The sequence below is a fragment of the Pleurodeles waltl genome, chromosome 10 (genome assembly GCF_031143425.1).
Source record: "Pleurodeles waltl isolate 20211129_DDA chromosome 10, aPleWal1.hap1.20221129, whole genome shotgun sequence".
Classification (NCBI taxonomy): Eukaryota; Metazoa; Chordata; class Amphibia; order Caudata; family Salamandridae; genus Pleurodeles; species Pleurodeles waltl.
Genome location: NC_090449.1, coordinates 951721810 through 951746681, shown reverse-complemented (window position 1 = coordinate 951746681; position 24872 = coordinate 951721810). Strand labels below are relative to the sequence as shown.

Below are 24872 nucleotides of genomic sequence, written 5' to 3'. Positions count from 1 at the left end.
GAAGGCACACAAAGTCCAGTCTTTGCCCTCTTACTCAGGCAGAAGCAGCACTGCAGGAAAGCTCCACAAAGCACAGTCACAGGCAGGGCAGCACTTGTTCCTCAGCGATCAGCTCTTCTCCAGGCAGAGGTTCCTCTTGATTCCAGAAGTGTTTCTAAAGTTTGTAAGTTTGGGTGCCCTTTTTATACCCATTTTAGTCTTTGAAGTCACCTTCCTTCAAAGGGGACTCACACCTTCTTGTGAAATCCTGCCTTGCCCAGGCAAGGCCTCAGACACACACCAGGGGGTTGGAGACAGCATTGTCAGAGGCCGGCACAGTCCTTTCAGATGAGAGTGACCACTCCACCCCTCCCTCCTAGCAGAGATGGCTAATCAGGAAATGCAGATCACACCCCAGCTCCCTTTGTGTCACTGTCTGGTGTGAGGTGAAAAACAACCCAACTGTCAAACTGACCCAGACAGGGAATCCACAAACAAGGCAGAGTCACAGAATGGTTTAAGCAAGAAAATGCTCACTTTCTAAAGTGGCATTTCCAAACTCACAATCTTAAAATCAACTTTACTAAAAGATGTATTTTTAAATTGTGAGTTCAGGGATCCCAAACTCCACATGTCCATCTACTCTCTAGGGGAATCTACACTTTAATCATATTTAAAGGTAGCCCCCATATTATCCTATGAGAGAGAGACAGACCTTGCAACAGTGAAAACGAAATTGGCAGTATTTCACTGTCAGGACATATAAACCACATTACTATATGTCCTACCTTATCCATACACTGCACCCTGCCCTTGGGGCTACCTAGGGCCTACCTTAGGGGTGCCTTACATGTAAGGAAAGGGAAGGTTTAGGCCTGGCAAGTGGGTACACTTGCCAAGTCGAATTTACAGTGTAAAAATACACATACAGACACTGCAGGGGCAGGTCTGAGACATGATTACAGAGCTACTTATGTGGGTGGCACAACCAGTGCTGCAGGCCCACTAGTAGCATTTGATTTACAGGCCCTGGCACCTCTAGTGCACATTACTAGGGACTTACTAGTAATTCAAATATGCCAATCATGGATAAACCACTTACATACAATTTAAACAGGAGAGCATATGCACTTTAGCACTGGTTAGCAGTGGTAAAGTGCTCAGAGTTGAAAAGCCAACAGCAACATGTCAGAAAAATATAGGAGGCAGGAGGCAAAAAAGTCTGGGGATGACCCTGCAAAAGCAAAAGTCCAACACTATTCCACGTACAGGTTTCAATGGAAACAAACACAAAAGAGCATTACTCTTAATTTATGTTTCAAATTGACTATTGCTGGGCAACATTTGTCAAGCTCTTGCACTTAATACGGTGTTTTTAGTTTCATGCTGTTTTAACACTAGGGACTTTCTTAAGTGAAAACGTGTTTTGAAATGTCACTAAGTATTGCACGTAAGTGTTCCGGGCAGCTGACTGACTTAAGTGTGAGTTATTCTTGCATTTCCACAGGTAAGACTCGGTCACACAATAAAGGGCGCCGTGAACGGCCCCCTGAGACAAGTAAGGCACTACTCCGCCTCTCTGGGTCCGATGCAAAAACAAAAACTGGCCCTCATTTCGTATTCTGTTTCTGCTAGCCATACACGGGCCACAATACACAGAAGAGGTGCATTTAGTGCTGCACTCGTGTAAACACGCTCACAGATGAAGAATCCTATTTTAACAATCGCATACTAACGGATGCACCTCATCGGCTCATCACTAATAATGGAGGTTGTGGACATGCACAGGTCTCCCAAAGGTAACCTGAGCCGTACCTTCTGCCAAATGTAACCGATACCAGAGGTGCAGAAAGAGAAGTCGTTATGTGTATTCACTACCCGGCAGACCATCTGCTCCTTTCAGCCTATCTCGTGTGGCGACTCAGATGTCACACGCGTATGCCAGGCAACTTATACCTCAAAGAGAAAAAAAAACTTTTAAACATTGGCCTAACGCATTCTTCCAAAATCAATTAAATTACACTATAGCTGACCACAGAGTCAAGGCTTCGGGTGGCAATACGTTGTCTATGATACACTTTTCAAAACACCCAGAAAGGCCGCAGGTCACTGGAGGGTTAGATTCAGTGCCACAAATAATGTTGGTTAGGTGGACCAAGGTCACTCAGATGGTGGATGCAGAAAGGATCAAGAGAGCTAGTCTGCTTAGGCCCAAAGCTCAAGGGACGGGCTATAATTTAGATGGTTTGATTCTGGAATCAAAGGATAAGGCAAAATAAGTGTTTCACAATGTGTAGTATCCCAGGCCTCGAGGGATCCCTGTTGAGGTAGGAGGAGGATTGCAGGTTCAAGGAAAATATCTTTGACACATGCACAAGATGCTTTCAAGCACAACAAATATGTCAGAAAGTTAGAGTCATTTTAATTAACTTTTTCAGATTTTAAAAGAAGTGATGGGACACCATGACAGAGTGATCTGTTTGACATCTGAAAAAGCTATTGTATCTTGCCATTTACTGGGCATCACAGCAATGAATTAGAATACTGTTCCAGAGACACTGCTATTAATCAAAAACATGGCATGGTTCATCATGTAATACCACAGGTGCAGTCAGGCAGTTGCCCTTACTTTGTCACAGAAGAGGGCTTCCCAGATGTAGCCACAAGCTGGTAAAATTCTAGCTGTTCCAAAGAAGCCCAAGCAAGTGGAATGATGGACAATGAGGTGTGATGGCAACAGGTAGAAGATGGACAAAGCTGTGATGGCAATATGTAGAGATGGACAATGAACTGTGATGGCAATAGGTAGAAGATGGACAATCGGTTGTGATGGCAATGAGTTGTGATGACAATAGGCTGGTATGGGCGATGAGCGGTGATGCAATGAGCTGTGATGTCAATAGGTAGAAAGGGACAATGAGCTGTGACGGAAACAGGTGGAAAATGGACAATCAGTTGCAATGTCAATGACCTGTGATGAAAATAGGCTGGTATGGGAGATGAGTGTCAATGCAATGAGCTGTGATGCAAGGTGCTGGTATGGACAATGAGCTATAATGCAAGGATCTGTGATGGCAATAGGTTGTAATCTACAATGAGCTGTGATAACAATATGTTGGATGGTCAATGACCTGTGATAGCAGTGAGTTGTGTTGATAATAGGCTGCGATAGACAACGAGCTGTGATGCAATGAGCCGTGATGATAACAGGCGGCGATAGACAAGCTGTGATGACAATGACAATATGTGGGATGGACAATGACTTGCGAAAGGGAAGCCTTCAGGAGCAAGGGTGCCTTTTTCCTACCAACTATAACAAGGGTGACAACTATCAGGAAATGCTGCGTCTGAAAACATCCCCAATTGGTTTCCCTGGACAGTCAGATTAGAGACAATTATTTCCACTATACCTTAAAAAATACACTAGACTAACTGCCCATTTCTATATGTCTCAAAGGACGGTGTTAACATCCAAGACAACTATTTTGGACTTTGTAAAATCCTGCAAATTCATAAGTGTGTTCCGTGTTTTACAATCCGGAGATTACTAGATGTTTTGTAAACTATCTTTGCAATTCCCCACACCTGACTATTCTTGGCACCTTCTTGACAACCTACTCAATGAAGTACAAATGCTGTGATGTAGTTTTTAAGATATATTCAGGCGGCGCGAGATGTGTATAAATATCTAGCGCCTGTCTGTGGTTCGACAGCCAGAACAGGAATACTGCGTGCCAGTGCAGATAGATGTTCTGCAATCAACATGAAAAACTAGGAACCAAGCAATAACTGAAGGTGTATATGTCAAAGCAGCTTAACATTTACATAAGAAGATGCCTATTAACCAAAAGTCAAACTGTCTTCGAATTAATTCCGGGTAACGCGTTTGCCTTACTGCTCACTCGGTACTCACCTCCGGAACGACCAGCTTGTTCTGCGGCGACATCAGTCGTCTGTCAAACATGCTAGACTGGCTCCAGGCTGGGCAGAAGGCAGAGGGCTCACATGAAGAAATCCAACTGTAAAATTAAACATAGGCAAAGCGGCCTTCTGAGGCCTAGTAGGGGAACATCCCAGGCCCCTGGTGGCAGTTTGTGCAGTACCCGTCCGGCGGCACAAGCAGGCTGCTCTCATCTGTTGATCGGATCCCGCTCTAAGTTATAGCTCAGCGTGAGCCCATCAACATCAATTAACCAGCAGAGGGGGCGTGGCTGATTCTCAGTAATGACGTTTCTGTGCTTGTCAGAGAGGCGCAACCTTTCATTAGGTCCTGTAGCAGACCGCGCACGGGCGGCGATGCTGCCTGACCTCAGGCTTGCGAACCCAACACTTTCCTTCGACTGTTCTACCGTAAAGGTTCACTGTTCGGATGCATGCGAGCCTTTTCGCTTTTCAAGGAATCTGTTATCACTCCAAGGATAACTATACCGGTGTTTATTTTTAGACAGAATGTTTTCCATGGAGCGGCTTTGCCCTTTTCATTTGACTGAAGGATGCTTTCTGCATTAATCTAAATAACAAAGGGATTCCTTCCTCTTCCCCTAAGCAGACGGTGAGTCATACGAAAGGAAAAAGTACATATGGTACTCGGAATCAGTGAAATTTCCCCACTCTGGAAACCAAACGAGAAATAAGAATTGGCCAAACCATTAGGTCAGGAGCTGGTTCGATATTTAAATTGGTCTTATTTCTTACTGCGAGCATATGCCACAACTTTGAAAATAAGAAAATCAAACAAGATGCCACCTAAGCGGCACAAATGCTTGCAGTAAACATTTTAAATAATAAAAACTAAGCTTTGCATATAATTTCAATAGAACAATGCTGGTGCTTTCCAACAAGCAGCTGTACTGAGAACAGGTATAGAAAGATTTTTTTCTGTTAGGTTCCATCACAGAAAAATATGATGGTGTAAAAAATATACTATTGCCATTGAATTAATGTAAACTAAAGACACAGTTAAGACGCACGAGTCTATAAATTACTGTAAACTGAATATATAGTTAAAACTCACATTGGAAACAAGCATTTGCAATGCAGTGGGACTTGCACTTGCTCGAGTTGGCGCTATTAGCTTTGTAAATTACTAACTGGACTTTTCTTGCCACACAAACTGAAAATAAAAAAGTAAAACAGTTGACATAGGCAAGCCGATTCAAAGTGTCACTGTGAGAGTGAAGGAGACACACAAAAAGAAAAAGAAGTTTGCTTGCAGTCAAAGTTATCGGTAAATATGCAATTATCCATGTAACAAGGTCGGTGTCCAAGGCGGTAACAAAACCACCCTGAGGAGGGACAAACGTACGCATTTACCAATGATGACAAAGGATTTTTGAAAGAAAAGCCCATGAACGAGTGATAGTGATGGGCGTGCGGTGGGCGTGGTTAAAAGACCTGATTCATACCAACACATCGGAAAAGCAGCACTTACGCGCTGCTATATTCGACCTAAAAAGGACAATGGGTGAAAAGAAGAAAGCACTGGCAAAATAAAATTCTGTTCCAATAACTCTGGCACTGAAGTACACTCCTTTTTGGGCAGATGTCCGCAAGGAAGCAGGGACAGTGTTGTCTCTGTGACTGCAAGAGAGCTATTTATTGAAGGTAGATGACCCATTGCCCATGGTGTATTCTGTGGTGGTCAGACGCAAAATATGAATGGCAGTGGAACAGACCAGTAAATGAACAGGGCTGACCCAAAACCCCTTTATGTATTTATGTATGTTTTATTTTTTATTTATGTATTATTTGCTAAGCCTGTCACTGGACCAGACCCAATAGAAAAGCACTTCAAAAGTAATAAAAATTAAAGGAGGGCAAAATGACAATGCAGCTACATGGCTCAGGAGGTTTTCTATATAGAGAGTCACTAATTGAACTATGGCTCTAGTATCAGGGATACCATTGTTTCCAAGCCATTGGCCCTTTCTTCCCAACATAATAGCAGTATAATTGCCTTTAGCATGCTATGTCACATAGATATTTTAATTAACCAACAAAATGTTCATTTGAATGCTTTTAGAATTCCTAGATGTAAACCGTATGCAAAAACAAAATAAAGTGAACTGAGACAGTTCTAATAAATACATGTACTACATTTGGGTTTGTAAATATAAAGCATTTCATTTTCCCTATTTCCCCCAACCTATCACAATTTCTGCTGGTATTCATGAAGCCCACTGCTGGGACAGGAAGTCTTCCGCATGACTCTGCAGAGCATGCTTCCCTGCCCTATGTTGATCTCCTGGTAAGTCACTTAAAAGTATTGCAGGTTTTCATGACCTCTACTTCAGTGAACATGACAAGCACACATTTCCACTGAGGGTCTTCGGTTTACATGGATTGAGAAGGTCGAGGGAGCATATATAGCCTCTCTATCCAGGCTGTGGTAGACTGACAGTAGTGACAACATTAATCTATACACAGGGGTATCTGTACCCTTTAGGCGAGGCTGCCTATCAGCTCCTTCCTGGTATAGACTGTGCAGTCTCCCTTACCTGGGTTATTTTTGCCTCTATAGGATGTGGGATATATGTATGGAGAGACACTGGGTTCACAGGGCGAGGATGGCGGGCCTTTCTGTTCAGTGTGAGCTGAGCTGGTATCTGTTCTGCTTGACATTCTGTGTACCCAAAGCACCTCCCTAATCTTAGTAGAAGCTTGGTGGGTTGGGGGTAGGTACTATCTCTTATCTGTAATTAGCTAGGACGTCCTCTCCTGGGAGGACGGGATGACCCCCTCCCTTTCTGCTGGGTGATGGTCTGGACCTCCTAGTCCGGAGTTAATTACACTTTCTCTCAGGGGATAGTACAGACATGTACCAAGAGACTGGGAGAGCCCTCCTCACATGGACTTATCAGGCAGTGAACATACAGGAAATATGCCAGAGGACTGGAGGGGCACCCAGGATGCAAAAGTATCAGACTCTCTGATTGAATTAGCCTATCACTCAAGGAATGATAAAAGTCTGATATCATCAGCTAATAGGTTGTTCAAGACAGTTCTCTTTTCTGATAAGGCACCTACAAGGGGTCATTGAGGAAACCAAGATCCAGAAGTGATGTCCAAAGGTTGGATTCTTCTTTCAGACTCAGGGATAGGATTTGAACTTGAGAAGGTGTTTCTGTGACAGATTATCAGCAAAATTAATTTGCCTGTCTGATGGAAGGAGCTGGGCTGCACTTTGTCAAACAGGCTTCGGAACAGAGAACAAACTGTCTGATGCTTGTGGAGGCTATTCTGTCCTTGCAACACAAGGAGACTTCAGACAACTGCTTAAGATAAGGAAACTTGCTGCACATCAACATCGAGTGGAAAGCTCCATTTTGCCACTAAAGATGAGATTTTATCAGCCCCTGACCTCTCCCCAGTACTGTGGGAGCCTGTGGGTGCTTCCAGTTATCACCTGTAGCTGAGAGAAGAGTGTCCTGTTGAAGAACTCACCATTTGAATCATTAGTCCCTGTCTACACTTGCTTTGTCTCCAACTTTGTCCTTGCTTGTCTTTCACTGTTAATAAGTAGCATCATGTCCGTTGGTGCCCTATTAGAAAATATAGACTGTGACCAGTGGGTTCTGTGGTACAAGCACTCACATCTTTTGGTCATTTGAGGGTATTAGGTTGGACTGGCACCATTGCTTGCCACTACCCTCTTACAGCTAGACTAGTGGCTACTGGATTAATGGGACTCCAGTAACTGGACCAAGCCACCTGGCACCCCTCTCCAGACCCTTGACACCACCAGAGAGATATCCTTGTCAAGGAAGTGGCAGATCTGTGGTTGCATTGAATGGTGGGACAAACGGTGGACTAGGAACATTTTATTTTATATCAACGTGTTGAAACCATAGCACTGGAGCACAAGTATTGGTACCATGGCTCTAGCTTTGAAGAGTAGCCCTGTGGACTGCAGTCTGTTCAATGCACCGTTAACTGTGTTTTTATACTGCTTAGTTTCTAGGCACTATATTGCTGTTTGGGGTCAGAACTGTGGCCCAGAAGGTTGTAGAGACTTCTGAATTTTACTGTGTATCTTCAATTTATGTGTAGTATATCTTTCTTGTTTGACTATTACAGTACATGTCTTTTTTTAAAGTAAAGCACAGACTGGGCATTGATTTTATTAGCTGTCGTTATGGTGTATAATGAATTCTGAATGTCTAACCCACCTTCACTTCTTAAATATGCCTTAGATTGCTTTGTCTCCCTATCCTATGGCAGTCAATTGCTGTACTGGAGTATTTGGTTATCCAGTTTGAGGACCAGTAGTACTGTAGTCCCAGGACACCAGGGCTGAACCACTCCAATTGATGCAACTGGAGCCCGCTAACCCCTGACTGCTATGGTAACCCAGGAACCCGGTCATCAGACCCACAATTGCACAACAGCATCATATGAAACAGCCTTCTTCATAGTGTAAATAACTATGGTTTCTCGCTTCTGATCCTGGCAAAGCAACTGGTGAGCTAAGGGTACCTACACATGTGACCAGTGTTTGGCCCTCGGGCCCTTGGGTTTAAACTTCTGACTTTAGTCCGGTACCCCTTATATTACGTTTTTTCTTCATTATGTCAGCTCAAACTTCTCTCCACAGACACCTGCTGGACCCAGGTAACGAGATGTCTTGCTCTTGGAGATGTGCTTGACCACCCTCTTCAGAAAATATGTTTTCTTGGCAAGATATCAGACCTTAACATTATATTGAGAATGGAGTGTAACTATTAACCAGAGGAATGCAAATCTTTTATGTAAATAATAATTACAACTTAGAATAAGTAATAAGGACCTTGATCCTCAAAGAAAAATATGTTGGCAGTTCAATATGCCGGTTGTAGCTTCATTTCAACTGGGCACAATCAATACAATGATTCCTGATCCTTTCTCACCACATTCCGGGCCCTATTACATGATGCCCCTAAACAGATCTGGAGCTAAATATCCACTTCATGGGGATACTATTGTTGGCAGAAACAGCATCTTTGGGAACCCAAAAAACTGGGATATTCAGCTTTGGGACCTGAAAAATCTACTTAGAAATAGGGAATAGGCAGGAATGAAATGTAATGTCACATTCCTTTGTTATTCTACATTCTCTGATGCTTTGTTTGTTGGGAGGTTATGGATGATTTTGAGCAGCCAGAGTCCCTGAGGTATCTGAACGGGCGAGTGGCTTTTCTGCAATCATTGTTACACCAATTGGCCTGGTAATAGCCATCTTCTATCATGAGGTATTTGCAACGGAGGCCTATGCAATGTAGCAGACAGTGAACATTGCAAGGGTGCTGGTGCGCCTTGCATCCTACAGCATTGCTGCCGCATGATTATGAGCTGGAGAGAATGCCGTATGGTGTTTCCTGCTGGGCCAGCGGGTGGAAATTCAGGTTTCTGCCCGCTGACCCAGCGGAAAACTCTTAATGGGCCAGGTGGGGAGGTAGCCACTATGGCGGCAACCTCCCCGTTGGAAGTTCAGCGGACGGTCTAAACCATCCGCCAAACTTGTAATGATGCCCAATGATGGTGGAAAACAAGCACTTCAGAGAGGAGATGTTAAAAAAAATGGTCATAAAATAAATATTTAAAGGAAAAATCTTGTGGCTATATGTATTTATTCAGGTCACATTCTAATTGATCAATGAGCCTATGAACGTTTCCTAGAACATTCAACTTGGGTCTGAGCTTACCCTACCCATTTATTTTGTTAGCAAAAGGTGTTTCATTTACAAATATTCATTAGGTAATAGTATTATATTTGTAGAGATCTGCAAGTAAAGGCAGAAATGTGAGGTACTCCAATAACAAACATTTCTGTTATTAGTGATGGACTCTGAAACTGGTAGCTTTTAAAAACAGACTACAAAGAAATGCAAAAGCTTCAAAACCACCATAATTGGAGACAAATCAACAAGAACCAACTTACTCATTTATCCTACCAAACAATAAATGTGGTGTCAGAGTTCAGGATAATGACTGACCATATAGCATAATTGTATGCAAATGTATTTTTGTGGATATCAGTAAAATATGGCATGGATATACCCATTTTTTCCATTCATCATACACCTCAACTTAAAATCATACACGAGTACTGTCTTTTGTACATACTTGTATTTTATCCTTGTCTTCATTGAGGTAAAGAGCAAAAGACTGAAAGGAACAAAATGTTCTTAAACCATTTTTACAAAGTCCCTTTAAATTGCTTCAAATCTGTATACTTGCATAATTATCTTGAATTACAGATTTACTTGTCATTTTAATTAGATATCAATCAACTATTCTTTAATATAGGGTCAACAAAAATTGTTGATCCCAATGATACCAACACATGGTTGAATACATAAGATAGCTTTAAGCTGTTTCTCTCACAACTGCAATTATCCTTCATTTAAAATGCAATTGATATAACAAAACTTTAATCCTGTGCACTGTACTTTATTTAACAGGAATGTGTCAGTGTGTTATGTCAATGCAGGAATGCTGGCAAAACTCCCAGTTCTTTGAGGAATGAGCACTAATAGTAGCCTTGACTGTCGGCAAGTCTGTAGAACTGCTTAGGCTTACCGTAACAAATGTGTGGAAGGAAGTTAAAATAAATGAAAGTACCACTCAGAATGTTCCATACCAAAGAAGTATTTCCTTTAAAGTACATTTGTTGTGTAAAACTCTCAAGGACTTCATTCACGTTTTTTTGGCATTGTTTTGGGAGAAGAAAACACACTTTTTTTTTGCTTTTTAAGTAAATGTTTGGAGGCATTATCTGACACATTGATGACTCTTTGAAATAATGTAAAGAATCAGCCTTTACAAAAGAGGACTTTTAGTAACCACATCGAGAAAGACACCTCTAGCGCAACTGATGTTGATAGTAAATAAAATAATGAAACACTTTTGTTTGCTTTGCTGCTTGCCCTGACAATGATTTCTAGACAGGTACTTGTGTTAAGAGAGCAGACAACAGTGTGTAGTGATTTATCATCTGCATACAGGTGGGTTAGGCATTCATGCAGAGAGCTTTCTTTCATGGTGTGGGAGGTCATTATATTTTTTTAACTTTCCCTCACCACATTTTACTTGCTGGAGCAATAAAAGCCATGCAGCGGTCCACTCTGCATGGGGTGGTTGGTCTGATAGCTAACAACAGATGCCCGTACTCCATCTGGTTGTGGGAGCAGTGTGCTGGCAACAGAGCCAGGGTCAGCTCCGTTGTTGATGTACTTCCAGTCCACCCACTTTTAAATGAGGCAAGTGGACCAACAGTTTAGTGGAGAGGGTACTCTGTCACCATTGCGACAAAATACCTTCTCATTCAAACTTTAAATCAGCCCCATAATTTCTTTGAAAGGTCTTTTGGAGAGGTATCTGATGCTGTAGGACAGGATTATGCAACATAGAGCTATGAGGGTCAAACCATAAGGAATGACTGGGTACATGATTCATATTTAGATGTGTTTTATGTAAATGCGGATATAGCAAAAGGCTGTATAGATTAGATCCTCATACACCTTTTTTGGGCACCAATGCTCTAAAACATAGTTGGGTGAAGTAATGTTGATTGTCAGTTCATGATTTGCTGGAGATTTTGGAACACTGTACTCTTCTGGTGTGTCTTTGTTCTATCTAGTTGGAGGGCGCAATTTACTTCACTTTTAAGCAGTCATTTGTTAAATCCATTTTGGGGGTAGAATATGCAAAATCCTCATGGTAACCATTCTGAATAGTCCTCAAGCCTGCAAATTGATGCCTTACATAGCTGAGGTTTCTGATGTATTTCACAACTAAAGGTGGCAATGGCAGCAACCTGCTTCAACAGTGCACGGAACAACCCCATTCTAGCGACCGGAGAGACAGTTAATTTAATCAAATAAATATATTGTCTTTTGAATATTCATAATGTAATAAGTAAAGAAGGCCTAGGAATATAATAGAATTTGTTAACCATTCAACTAGCATATTTCACAACCTGGGGCATATTTATAAGAAAGTGGCAGATCAGCTTGGATGCCCCATTTTTCTTGCATCTCCCTGTGCCCCCTAACATCACCATGGTAGCACAGTATTTATTATACAGCACACCATGGCACATGTTAGCACAATAGCGTCATCATTTATTATGCTATTGTGGCTCTTGGCTGGATTAGTGCCATAAATTATGGCGCTAGTCCTGCAAAGCACAGGGAGGCCCATCCGTTATTATTGGAGCGTCACTTTAACGCCTGCCCTGAGTAGGCATTAAAAATGATGGAAAATCTTGTAAATTTCACTGCGCCATTTATTTGGGCCTCCCTGCGTGGGAGCGCCCCACTTGCATACATTATACCTGGCACAGGTATAATGTGGTGCAAGGGATACAAAGTAGTGCAATGCAGGCATTGCGCCACTTTGTATATATTGCGCATGGTGGGGGCCTCCTTAACGCCTCTTTAGCTTAAAAAGAAATGATGATATGGTGGTGTAAGGCAGTGCAAAGGGCTTGTAAATAACCCCATTATGTGCCGAACGCAGGCTGCACACATTGGAAAAGTCACAGTGTACAATTCGGATATCGATCTATGGAAAGACAGCTACACACGTATTCAATAACAATTTCATAAGAAGTCAATTGTGTTATAGAACCAAGCAGCAAAGAGCCCACTGTTTTATAAGCTACCACAATTGTTTATGAAAAAGGTATGAAAAAGCAGTGTTGTTTTGAGTCAGAAGAGCAAGTAAGTCACACAGTTATGTGCACGTCTTGGCAACGAGCCGCAGCTGCAAGACAGGTGTGCTTAGGACTGGAACTCTGCAGCCTCCCAGACCTTAAAGTACCCTCTCACCTGCAGCGCATTGAAAAATGCCTGAATGGCCAGCTCATTGCTGATTTCAAGGATAGAATACAGCAAACAATTTGCATTATGCCCTTTGATTCCCTGTACTGTGGAGTCTAGTGGCATATTCTGGATTGTCGTTGATGTAACACTACTTTTCATGTTTCAATTTGGTCATGAAGAGGACAGCTAGACTGCATATACTCTCATTGTTTTAGCACAGTTATAGCCACGGTTTAGTTGGAATGTGGGCTATGTATTCACAAAATGAGTATTCTGCAAGTAAAACCTGACTAAGGGCTAGCTGCCTGCAGGGGGAGTCTAGGAAAATGTACATGCACTTTTTGGGATGTTTTGTTCTCCACTCTGGTAATACAAATTCCTATGCTTGCTAAGGGATGTTTGTGGGTAAAGAAGGGACCCCTCACTCTTGCAAATATTAAAACAGCACACTTATTTCTCATTTCAGTGCAAGAATTGCTAGAGTTAAAACATGTTCCTGTACTGATTGAAGTAGTGAGAGTGGATGTTCTATAAGGTGATGTATATGGCGAGAAGCTCAGCACCCACTATACCACTATAATTTATTGGCACTGCCTGGGGTACAGCTAAGTTAGGCCGAGCTGTGACCTATGCTGTTTATACTTCCCGGATGCTTGGTAATGGAAACTGAAACTACAGTCCTGATAATGCAATGTGTGCAGACTTTTCACTTCTAAACTATCTATTGATGTGATAATGGACTTTGCTGTTGTTGCCCAACTCAATAGTGCTCATTTTACTGACCTCAGAAAAATAAAACACTGCGTGGACCTGCAGGGTTCAAGTCTGCGATAGTAGCATCAAACAAAGATGCATTGAGCCACCAGACCAGTCTCCAAATTCAAGCTTCGGTGGCTGCCCAATAGACACAGGATTGGCTGAGGGTGTGCCAGTTTTCAGCTAAGAGTACAGGTGTTTCTAGGGTTGCCCAAATTCAGGTGCGAAATTCCCTATTTTATAGGGTCGCAGTGCAGCTTATTCAAATGACATTTTGGAATACGTAAAGCAGTAATCTTTCAGTACTCTTGTACCTCTCATATGTGTTTGTGAATTTGTCCCAAAACATCTAAAATGTGAATAGAATTTGAATATTCAGGGAACATTAATATATAATTAGTACAAATAAAAAGGGCTATCCCTTCTTTTCACTTGTACTAAAAAAAAGTGGGATATTTTGGGGTCAATTTGAAAATACATATGTGGCTGGACCAGCTATTCTGCCAGTCTGTAATTTCTTGGGTGGGCTGAAGGCTAAGGGGCTGCTTTCAGAGTCGACTAGGCTGTCCTCACCCACGTCTGCCCCCACTGACCCATTCTAGTCTGAAGAGTTGATTTGTACATTTTTGCTAAATTGATTTTAGTTTCCAGTCCAGCCCTGAAGGAATCTAAATGTATGGAAAAAATACTCCTGTTCTAAGACTTCCTGTAATGATACATGCTTTTGTGACTCAGACCCACTGTGTTTTAGTTCCATGTAACAGGATGGAAAGGCAAGATTAGTTTGGACTACTTAATTTACTAAATTTGCTATACGATTCTTCAGCTAAATATTTTCCTTTCCCTAATGGCTGAGAATGGGAAAACCTAGGTTTTCCACTGACAGGTGTCTGTAGACTCTGGGTACAAGGGAGAATCCTTCCCTTATTAGTTTTGATTATGTCTAGACATGGTAGATGATGAATACTATTCTTGTGACCTCTCTCGAGTCATGGTATACGGAATGTATTGGATGCTGTGTGATTTTGAATGAATTATAATACAAAGGTGCATTGCTTATTGTAGGGCTGCTAGATTTACACCCATTGTATGAATGAGACTCCAGCCAGAGGATGTTTTATGATGATTTAAGAATTTTATTTCAGTGTCAGTTTCCATATCTGAAATGGTTGATTATGATATAAATGAATTAATATGATTTTGTAAATCATTTATAGTTCTGCCACTTGGGACACCATATTTTCTAGATTTTGATCCTAATTGATCCAAATAACAGGATGCACTAATTTGCCAAAGTATAATGATTCTGTTTCTCTGAAATAGCCTGTTTCTGCATAAGCAAATTAAGGACTACATAAGGACTACATATTCTCGAGTGAGGACGTGTGGTAATGCTACAAATGTTTCTGTATACATTCATCACAAGTTTGAAAAGGTCTGTTTAACAAGGAAAAATAGGTCTTTTTACCTTTCTCTGGTTTGTTGAAGTCACTGAGCTCATGATTTCTGATAGTTTGGACAAGTTGGAGCTGTAAGGTAGGTGCATATTTGAAGAGTTGAGGTGGAAAAGGATTGCTATTTAGAAATATCAACATCTACGTACCCAGATTCAAATAGTCTTTTTCCTAAAACATTCTTTCAAAGGTGGTGCTAGAAGAGCTTGGAATTCCTTAACTATTCCCATAATAAACAAAGCATTTGCAAGTCTAATAATTCTGGCAGTGGCTACCAGCATTTTGGCTTTGTCAATGCCTGTTTATTTCAACATTTTGTTTAAAACCTTTATTTTTGGGGCATGCTGGCTCCTCCCTCGAAAATATTTTAAAAATAGCTAAGAGAAAAAATCAGCTTTTGTCTAAAAAAGCATACGCTGTGAGAGTAGTCGTTAACACTGAAATGAAGTATTTTGTGTGTGGATTTGTCTTTTGAGAAAGATCAGACTGTCATCACTCACAGTAATGTTAGCCAATAACACAAATGCGTTACCTATTCCTAAATGATTTACGCCATAGAGGGCGGAAAAAAATGTGATCTATGAAACAGAGCAATGGCTGAAGAGGGCTGGCTGAAATCCCACAGAAGTAGATACATTTCAAATATAGTTTGAATTAATTCAAAAGGTCGTGGATAACACCAGACCTAAAATCATATAATCAAGTAAGCTAAAAAAAAACTGACAATCCCACAGTAGGGATAGCTCAGGATGCTGGAAATGCTAACATTTCTGAGACATTCCTAAGCTCTGTTCTTTAGAAGAATAATCTAGGCAAGGACTTAATTAGAATGCTAATGATCCTATATATATCAAACCAAGAGCAAGAATCAAACTACATGGCACAATATCAGATTATTTTGATTAAAAAGAAGGTGCCAAACAAGGGTGTTCATTACTGCTGGCTTTGTTCTTGTGGGTAATGTAACCTCTATGATACTCTATTAGAATAAATAAAGATATTACAGGGAAAACATTTGATGTGATTACAGTCAAGATTGCTGCTTATGTAGATTACATGCCTATCTTAACTGAAAATGCAGAGTTCTCAATTAAAGCCTTAACTGAAACCATATTTATCTATTCACAAGTTTCAGGAAATGCCCCCAGTAGAGATAAATCAGAGGTAATCGATTTGAATACATTTGATGGCAAAGGAATCACAGATGGATCTGGTCTAACCTAGCAATCTAAGTTTATAAGATATGTTTGAAAAATTAGTTTAATGATAACATTGCTTAACAAGTTAACTGCAATGAAAACATAACCCATAAAAAGATTTTGGAATTACATGAACGATGGTGTCCCAAATCTTTACTTTGGTGAGGCAGAATCAAAACTATAAAAATGATGGTTGCCCCAATAAAACAATTATGTATTAAGTATACTATATTAAGTGATTCGTTTTATTATCAGATGACCTTCCCTCCAAATTAGATGGTATGATAAATACATTTCTGTCTAAAAATAAATGCCCCAGGGTTTCCCTAAGAAAATTAAGCTTACTCAAGAACCAAGGTGGAGTCAAACTTGCCAATTTCAAATGCTACCAGACAGCTTTCTTTTTCAAACAAAGTTCCAGATGGTTACTTCAGCTGGATCCTTACCAACTCATTTGGTTGTCAGTGGAAGAAATGATTCTCTGAAATTCCAGCTTAATTTAGTTCTTGGCCTTGTATAAGGCTGTACTTGCTAAATCTAATCTTATTTTAATTGTGCCAAAAACAATCCCACTTATTGATCAAAAATTAGACAATAAGCTTAGCAATTGAAATTTAGCCTTATTATGGAATAATAACACAATAACAATTGATGGCCAAACTATAAACTGCAGCTGTTGGATCTATAAAATTATCTATGTAGTGAACCAAGTAGGCTCCAGGTCTGAACATGTTTCCTTAAATACCTTACAGACTATATGTAACCTTGCCAATACAGATTTTGGTTGATTCCTGAGACTATAAGTAGTGATATCTAAGGCCAATGCTGCAGCGAACTTTGTCGCTGACAAACTATTTTACTAAAATAATGTGCAAAGCTTACGTTTAAAATAAGAAGTGTGCTAAATGTAAAATTTGTAGTAGGCAACCATACTTAAATGTTGATGGCATCTAAAATGAAATAGAAATATGGACTCTTAATTTAGCCTAACCGATGCTGCCATGGTAAACAGAATATGCACTAATATAGAAAGACCTGTTTTTTTGCTTTGAATAGTTGTTATGCAAGATGTTTTCTTCTCTTTGCTGCGGATGTTGCCATTTCAGAGGCTACTATTTATTAGCTAGTAAACAGACACTATAGTATTATATTAGACAACTGATAGTAAGGTTCTCACTGCAAAAGATGCAGATGACAGACAGGATGACTCATGGAAAGAAGTTTTTGGAAAACAAGAAAGATGTGGTGCAACATTCAGGGACACACGTCTGAAAGACGATTGTACTCTTGTGAGGCCATCATGAAGAAGAAAGATCAGTAATGTTGCAATATAAAATGCATATTTTATTAGTGCATGTTCTTAGATTAAGGAGTGCCCCTTCTTTCCTTAGAGAAGAGATCCATTATTTACCTTAGATGAGGGAGCTCCCTTCTTTCCTGACTCTGAGGGGAGACTCTTTATTGGGTTTCTTAGACATCTCTCCATGAGAAGTTAGATTATTATTCGGTCTACTGTTATTTTAGCTAAGAATGCTTTCCAGCTCTATAAGCTAAAGCTTCATGCTTATGCTTCAGTTATCTCTCATCAGAAATCTTTATGGGTATCTGGATTGATACCTGTACCTTCTTACATTAAACCTTGATATATTTAGAATAGAGAGATTCTTTATGGAACACACTTGTTACATTATTCTCATACTGACTGCATTATTGACTAATATATTGATTTAGCTAATAATCAAATATCAATTGATTTATTATATTAACTATTAGTGACAATATTTGAAAAAATGATATTTTAATAAAGATGGATAACTAAAAGATTTGAAAATAAAATCCTTTAACTCACACAAAATCTGTTTGTGACTGAACTAAATGATATGATAATTGATAAATGCTTTTTCGTTGAATACAGCTCCTTACTACTCCGTTGACATCAAAGATCCATTGGCCAGTCAGCGGGCTTTGATTGATGATTATTGTAGCAGTGGTAGCAAGAGGATGGTTTATGATATGAGATACGTTCTGTAATAATTAACTCTAGTTTAGAAATGTCCATGCCATGTAGCCCAAAGCCTGAACTTGAAGACTGATGGAGCTGCGGTTTTGAAGATGGTTGCAGTGGTGGAGATTTGAGTATCAATATGGTTATGCATTGCAATTGCTTTGTTGAGATTTTTGTCGTTGTACTAAGGTTATGTTTTGTATGTTGAGAATACTGGTGTCTAATCATTAAGGGCCTGATTACAACCCTGGCAGATGGGATACTCCATCATAAACACGACAGATATCCTGTCCGCCGTATTACAAGTTTCATTCTATCCTATGGAACTTGTAAAATGGCGAGCGGGCTATCTGACACGTTTGAGACGGAGTATCCCATCCGCCAAGGTCATAATCAGGTTCTAAATGTTGAGCAGTTGAAGTTGGTATCAAACTCAAAGTACTTTAAAATCCTGGGATAAATAGATATATGGATATATGAATTTGTGGTATTATTTGTATACTAAAGTTTGTGGTGCAGATCCATGAGGTACTATCAAACTACACAATTGAGATAAGGACTATAATAATTGTTGTGGATGTAGTAATGTTAATTGGTGTTAGTGGAGCCTTTTGCACAAAGGGGAAGGTACATCATTTAGAATCATTACCCACTAGGCAAGATTTCATTAGTTTGAGTGTGTATGTGTAAATGTGTAGGTAAATCATAGAGTGTTTAAATTTGATTTCTGATTGGTTTCTCCTGTGAATGAATTACTTTGAGTTCTTTAGAGGAGCAGACAAAATGTACCTGTTTATTGGGCTTGTTTAGAGTTGTAGAATTTTGAGTACAAGGAAATTTATAAAGAAGGGTGAGCTGCTGCAAAGAGTGAAGAGTTGTGTCAGAGTGTACAGTGGTGGGATTGGTCAGTTGGATGTGAAAAGCTACACTGAGATTGGTTGATGAGTTTATCAAGAAGTAAATTGTGATAGGTTGTGAAAGAAAGGACTGACATGTACGAAATTACAAACTGAATCAACACATTGAAATTTGATTTGATTATTGTACATTTATTATTGAATCTTTTGAAATCATAAATGTTTTAAGGCTTCTAGAGATATAGGGCCAGATGTAGGAAGCACTTTGCGAGTCGCAAACGGCAAAATTTGCCGTTTGCAACTCGCAAATGCGTGTTTCCTATGCAGAAATGCATGTTGCGAGTCGTTACCGACTCGCAAAATGCATTTCCGAATCGCAAATAGGAAGGGGTGTTCCCTTCCTATTTGCGATTCGCAATGGTATGCAATTCCATTTGTGACCGCTTATGCGGTCGCAAATGGAGTCGCAGTTACCATCCACTTGAAGTGGATGGTAACCCATTCGCAAACGGGAAGGGGTCCCCATGGGACCCCTTCCCCTTTGTGAATGGACCCCAAAATATTTTTTCAGGGCAGGGAGTGGTCCAAGGGACCACTCCCTGCCCTGAAAAAACCGAAACAAAAGGTTTCGGAATTTTTGAAATGCAGCTCGTTTTCCCTTAGGGAAAACGGGCTACATTTAAAAAAAAAAAAAAACTGCTTTATTGAAAAGCAGGTCGCTAACATGGAGGCCTGCTGACTACAGCAGGCCTCCATGTTAGCGAGTGCCTATACTCGCTATGGGGCCGCAATTTGCGACCCACCTCATTAATATTAATGAGGTGGGTCATTGCGACCCCATAGCGAGTTGCAGTCGGTGTCTGAGACACCGTACTGCATAGCAATTTGCGAGTTGCAAATTGCGAGTCGGAAGGACTCGCAATTTGCAACTCGCAAATTGCCACCTACCTACATCTGGCCCTTGATGAGGTTTGATATAGGAGTCCCAGTTCGGGAGGTTGAAGAGGCACCCCCAGGCCATTATTTGCCAACAAATGTAGGGCACCATACCTGTCTTTGGCTTCGTCAATGGTGCAAGATCACTGAAAATTAGGGTCCATTTGCATTTCAACAAAATGGTACTTTTGATTTAAAGGTTATCAAACATTTAAGGGAGAAATTATCAGAGGTGAAATCACTTCCTAGACCCACACAATATGAAGCATTAAATGCTTGGGAAAGAGCAGCACATGCCAAGTAGAAGGAGAAATATCAGAATAGGGCAAAAAGAGCTGTGCGGTACTATGCAGATGCTCATTGGGATGAAGGACAACAAAGGTGGAGAAAATTCATAGTTGAGAGAGCTAGAATATACCCAGTTATAACTACAGAGGAGACTAAAAAAGAACCAGATACAGGGAAAAAATGATGAGGAAGCTGCAAAGGAAACAGACACTGATAGTGATTCAGGTGATAATATTTTGGATGCTTTATTAGCCTTGGGCCCACCACCATATGTGGCCCTTACAACTAATGCTGATAGTGATACTATTTCAAGTGCTACTCTGGCTACAGCCCCTGTTGACTCAAATACAATTCAGAATGAGAGACCACTTCCAGTACTTCAAATTGCACCTGCAACTGTTGAAGCGGCTCCTACTGTAATGACTACAGGTGTTACTGTTTCAATTGTGACTGTTCCTGCCCCAGTGGCACAAGTTGCATCAACACGGACATTGGTAGAGCCATTTGCGACTGCCCCAATACATACTGTCTCTTATTCTGTAGTTTCAAAGTTCTGTAGGAGGAATAGTTGTGACAGGGTTTATCCCAGCATCGCAGAATTCACTGATTTTTCACTGGACACCACAGCAAAATGCTCAATCATTGAGAGAAGGGAGGTGAATTGTTTTTACAACATCAGTTGCACAAGGAGAGACACAACTAATAGATGATGTGATTTTTCTCCCATGGTTTGAAGAACCTCAGACGAAAAAGGACAGGAGATGCAGAGAGGCCATCCCCTAGTCAAGAAAGTGACAGATCCTTAGGTGCCCCTAGATTGAAGGTGGAATTAGAAGAAATTATTAGATGTTTCACATATGGATCAATATCAGGAAAATGAACTGATATATTTAAGTAAAGAAATCATGAGGAGTGCAGCTGCAACACATGATTAATTCATTGAATTGGCACAAAAATATGAAGTGGACCTTTCTTTTTTTTCTTTTTCTTGTTGAAAAATTTCATAATAAGGAGAAATCATCCATTTAATATATATCAAGAGGTTTCTGAAGCCGGAAAATAGAAGCAAGTACACTAGCTGTGATTATATAACTAATAAAATTACATTCCAAATAATAAGGCCCAAGGCCAATCCTCCAGGCAGAAGATATGTCCATTCTGAGCTCAGAATAGCCCCCGTTAAAAATCCAAATCACTGTTTCTAAACCTAAATTTCATATTTCATCTTAAATTGGCGATGGTCGGGGAGAGATGAGTATCGACACAATTCATACCATATAAATAACTGACTCCTCTTCCATCCAATTTTGCAATTAATCCCAAATCCATTTCCCCCATCTCCTTGCCAGGTTGCCTTTCTGAGCATATGGTCTGTGCTGAAGCTTATACATGGTCAAAATACGATCCAACCATTGCTTAAAAGTAGGTGGACAAGGATCCAGCCAGTCCTTGAAGTGTACCATTCAAACAGTGTTCCATTACAGAGAAGCTTCAGGACACAATTAGATGATGAAGCTATTGTGACAATGCAATCGTAAGGACTGAGAATACACATTGCAGATTTTCTTTTAAATGCATCAGATTAGAGAGCAATTGGGCAAAGAAACAGGGAAAGAAAAATAATCAATCTGAAGTAGCAGAAGCGGCTAGAATGCCACAAGCAGCACCCCCAGATGAAGATGAGGCATTGGCCTTTTCAATGAGGGAGATATCAGGTAGAGGATATGTTCATGTACTGTGGGTTAGAAGTGAACTTGTAACATTTATGAAACAATTTCCAAAGCTGAGAGAGAACCCTGCACAATAGTATACACAAGTTGACAGATTTGTTAAAATTTTGAAGGTTCTGTGGACAGATTTGAATACCTTCTTTGTCATTGTAGTACCAAGTGATTTGTGGGCTGAGTGTAAGATAGCAGTGCAATGGGCATGTTCTGAACCTCTGAGAGATACGCGCACATGTGCACCATCACCTGTGGTAAGTATGATGAGGTGATTACCTTTTTGAAGGGAAAAGTTCCAGTGAGGGATATTGATTGGCTAAAGATCAATAGAACTACTAAAGCAAAACAATCAGTCCATGCTTACTGTAAACAATTGTTACAGGTATGTAAACAACACAGTGCACAAGAAATCCCTGACAAAAGTGAAATGGGGAATTTTGTGTCACAGTTTGTTCTTGGGTTGCGACCAGAGATCAGCATGCACATACAGCAAAATGTGATTTGCTGACAGATGAAACCATTAGATGAGATCCTGAAGTATGCAAAATACTGTAGTTCTGAGCAAGAAATGAAGCAGAAGAGACTTACGGAGAAGTTTATGCTTGCACAGACAAAGCTGGCTCAAAACGTGTTTCAGAATCAGTCATTTGGAGGGAACACTAGTGGAATGAAAGGTGTTAGTTTTCAGACTAGAGGTCAGGTTACTCACGGAGGAGTTGGTTTTTCACAGCGTAGAGGTGTTCTGATTGATCCAAATTCTGGATTAGACACTCCAACTTTGAAGAAGTTGACTCCTTGTTATTATTGTAACATGCTGAGGCATTGAAAGAGAGAGTATAGATAGAATACAAATAGAGTGAGTGGTGATGGGCAAATGCAGGGAGTGAATCAAATGCAAATACAGAATGTTACAGTTCAGGTACCTGCACAACCAATACAAATGCCAAAACAGTAACACATTCCAAAGATGCATGTTCCCAAAGCTCCAATGGCCCCACAGAATATGGGAAATCATAGGTTCAGTATGAGTCAGGCAAACCCAATCCATTTAAAAATCAGAACCCAAAGATGGTGCCTGAGGGGGGTGGAAGATTGTGTGTTTGGCGAAGTCTTAGTGGTACACCAGATTAGCCAATTTGTAGAAGGGGAAGTTAATTGCCACTAAGTGTAATATCGTATTGACACCAGAGCTAACCGTTCCACTGTTAGAACAGTGGAAGTCCAAGACCTACGTCTCTTGGGAAAGGGATCCAAGGTATAGGTGTTACTAGTAAACAAATAACTAATCCTGTTTCAGAGAAAGTGGCAATAAAAATAGGTTCACTTGAGTAAGATCATCAATTTGTAGTATGTGATTCAAGTCCTGTAAATCTGTTAGGAAAGGATCTTTTGTGAATGTTAATTTGTACTATTTTTTGCATGCCAGATGGTGTTGAGTTTTAAACACATTATGAAAATGTGAAATTTAAAATGGGCCAATAAGAAACAGCTGTAGGATTGCATCCTGTGAGGACCACAGAGGATTTACCTCCTGACTTGAGAGAGAGATTCACTAAACCCAGAAGTATGGGAATTTTCAGGAAAATACATCAGACTTGTCAAAGGTGTAGAACCAGTTTGAATTACAGTTTTCCCATGAATGCCACCTTATAATTTAGCACCAGAGACACAATTACTATACTGAATCACTTAGCTTAGAATGGACATACTGTGTCTCTGAGCAAACTGCAATACTGTCAAAAAGAAGTCCAGTATTTGGGACATATCATAGAGAAGGGAACGAGAAAGGTTTCACAGGAAAGTGTTGAGCCCATCCTAAAGAGGAATCCACCGGGAATGCAGAGACAAGTCAGGATATTTCTGGGAATGGCTGGCTACTCTAGCCAGTGGATACCAAACTTTTCCCTAGTGTACAAACCTTTACTGAGGCTGATGCAGAAAGATGGGCCTGATCCACTTCAATGGAACAACAATGGCTCATACCCTTTCCTAGAATTGAGAGAAAGTCTCTGCCGTGCACCAGCACTAGGAATGCCTGATTGCAGTAAAGAGTTCACATTGTTTTGCAGTGAGAGGAAGAGCTGCGCTCTCTGAGTGCTTGCCCAGATTCATGGCAATTCACAAAGACCTTTGGTGTATTTTTTGACAACTTTATTTTGTTCCAAAAGTTATATTGATTTTTAGTGCAGTGCAAGAAGAGAAACTCTCTCCAGCCACATTACAACAGACCAGTTTGTTGACCAGTGTTCAGGAGCATAAATACGAGGGCAACCACATTGTCACCAAAATGCATTAAGATATTGAGGTCTTGGTACACATATATTACAGATTATAAGTTTATGCTATCCAGCATGTTTAACTGGCAGTAAAACATATATGCATCTACCATCACATCATTAGTGGACTATGTTCTGGTGAGTGTTCCTAAACACTAAACTGTACTTGGAGAGACAAAGAGGACAAGAATGGTATTCCCACACCCCTAGGGTGTGAGACCTAAAGAGAGAATAAGATAGGCTAGAAGAAACAGAGGAGAGGAAAATGGGAAGAGTCCCAAAAAAAGAGAAAAGAGAGCCAAGGAGTAGGTCTCTAGGGCCACGAGCATGACCTTGTCTGACCAGGGCAACAGAGTAAGATCAAGGGGCTGTTACTTTTGGTTATATATAATAGAGTCCAAGGTTTCAAACTTAGTTTTACAAAACCTTTGAACCCATTCTTAGGGTCCCCATAGAGACCTTGCTTAACAATTTTGCTTTCACAGGGAATGTTTCAGATACTGCTATAGAAGCCACTATTGTAGTAATCCCAAAATAAATAATCCGGTCTCAGTGCCTTCCTGATGGAATGAGCTGAATCACTTTCAGGATCTCA

At 40.4% G+C, this 24872-nt stretch overlaps 1 protein-coding gene across 5 annotated transcripts in view; it reads right to left on the bottom strand.

Moving 5' to 3' along the window:
• Nucleotides 1–24872, bottom strand: part of CACNB2 (calcium voltage-gated channel auxiliary subunit beta 2) — an 890619-nt gene that overhangs the window by 340650 nt on the left and 525097 nt on the right. Inside the window, exon 1 of one of the 5 annotated variants that reach the window (XM_069211772.1) lies at nucleotides 3893–4141. The exons of 3 other annotated variants lie outside the window; for them this stretch is intronic. In XM_069211772.1, the coding sequence (XP_069067873.1) occupies nucleotides 3893–3943 (51 nt within the window). In that variant the 5' untranslated portion in view covers nucleotides 3944–4141. Of the gene's footprint in view, nucleotides 1–3892; nucleotides 4142–24872 lie in introns of those variants that run through there. One more of the 5 variants, XM_069211766.1, reaches the window with a different exon arrangement.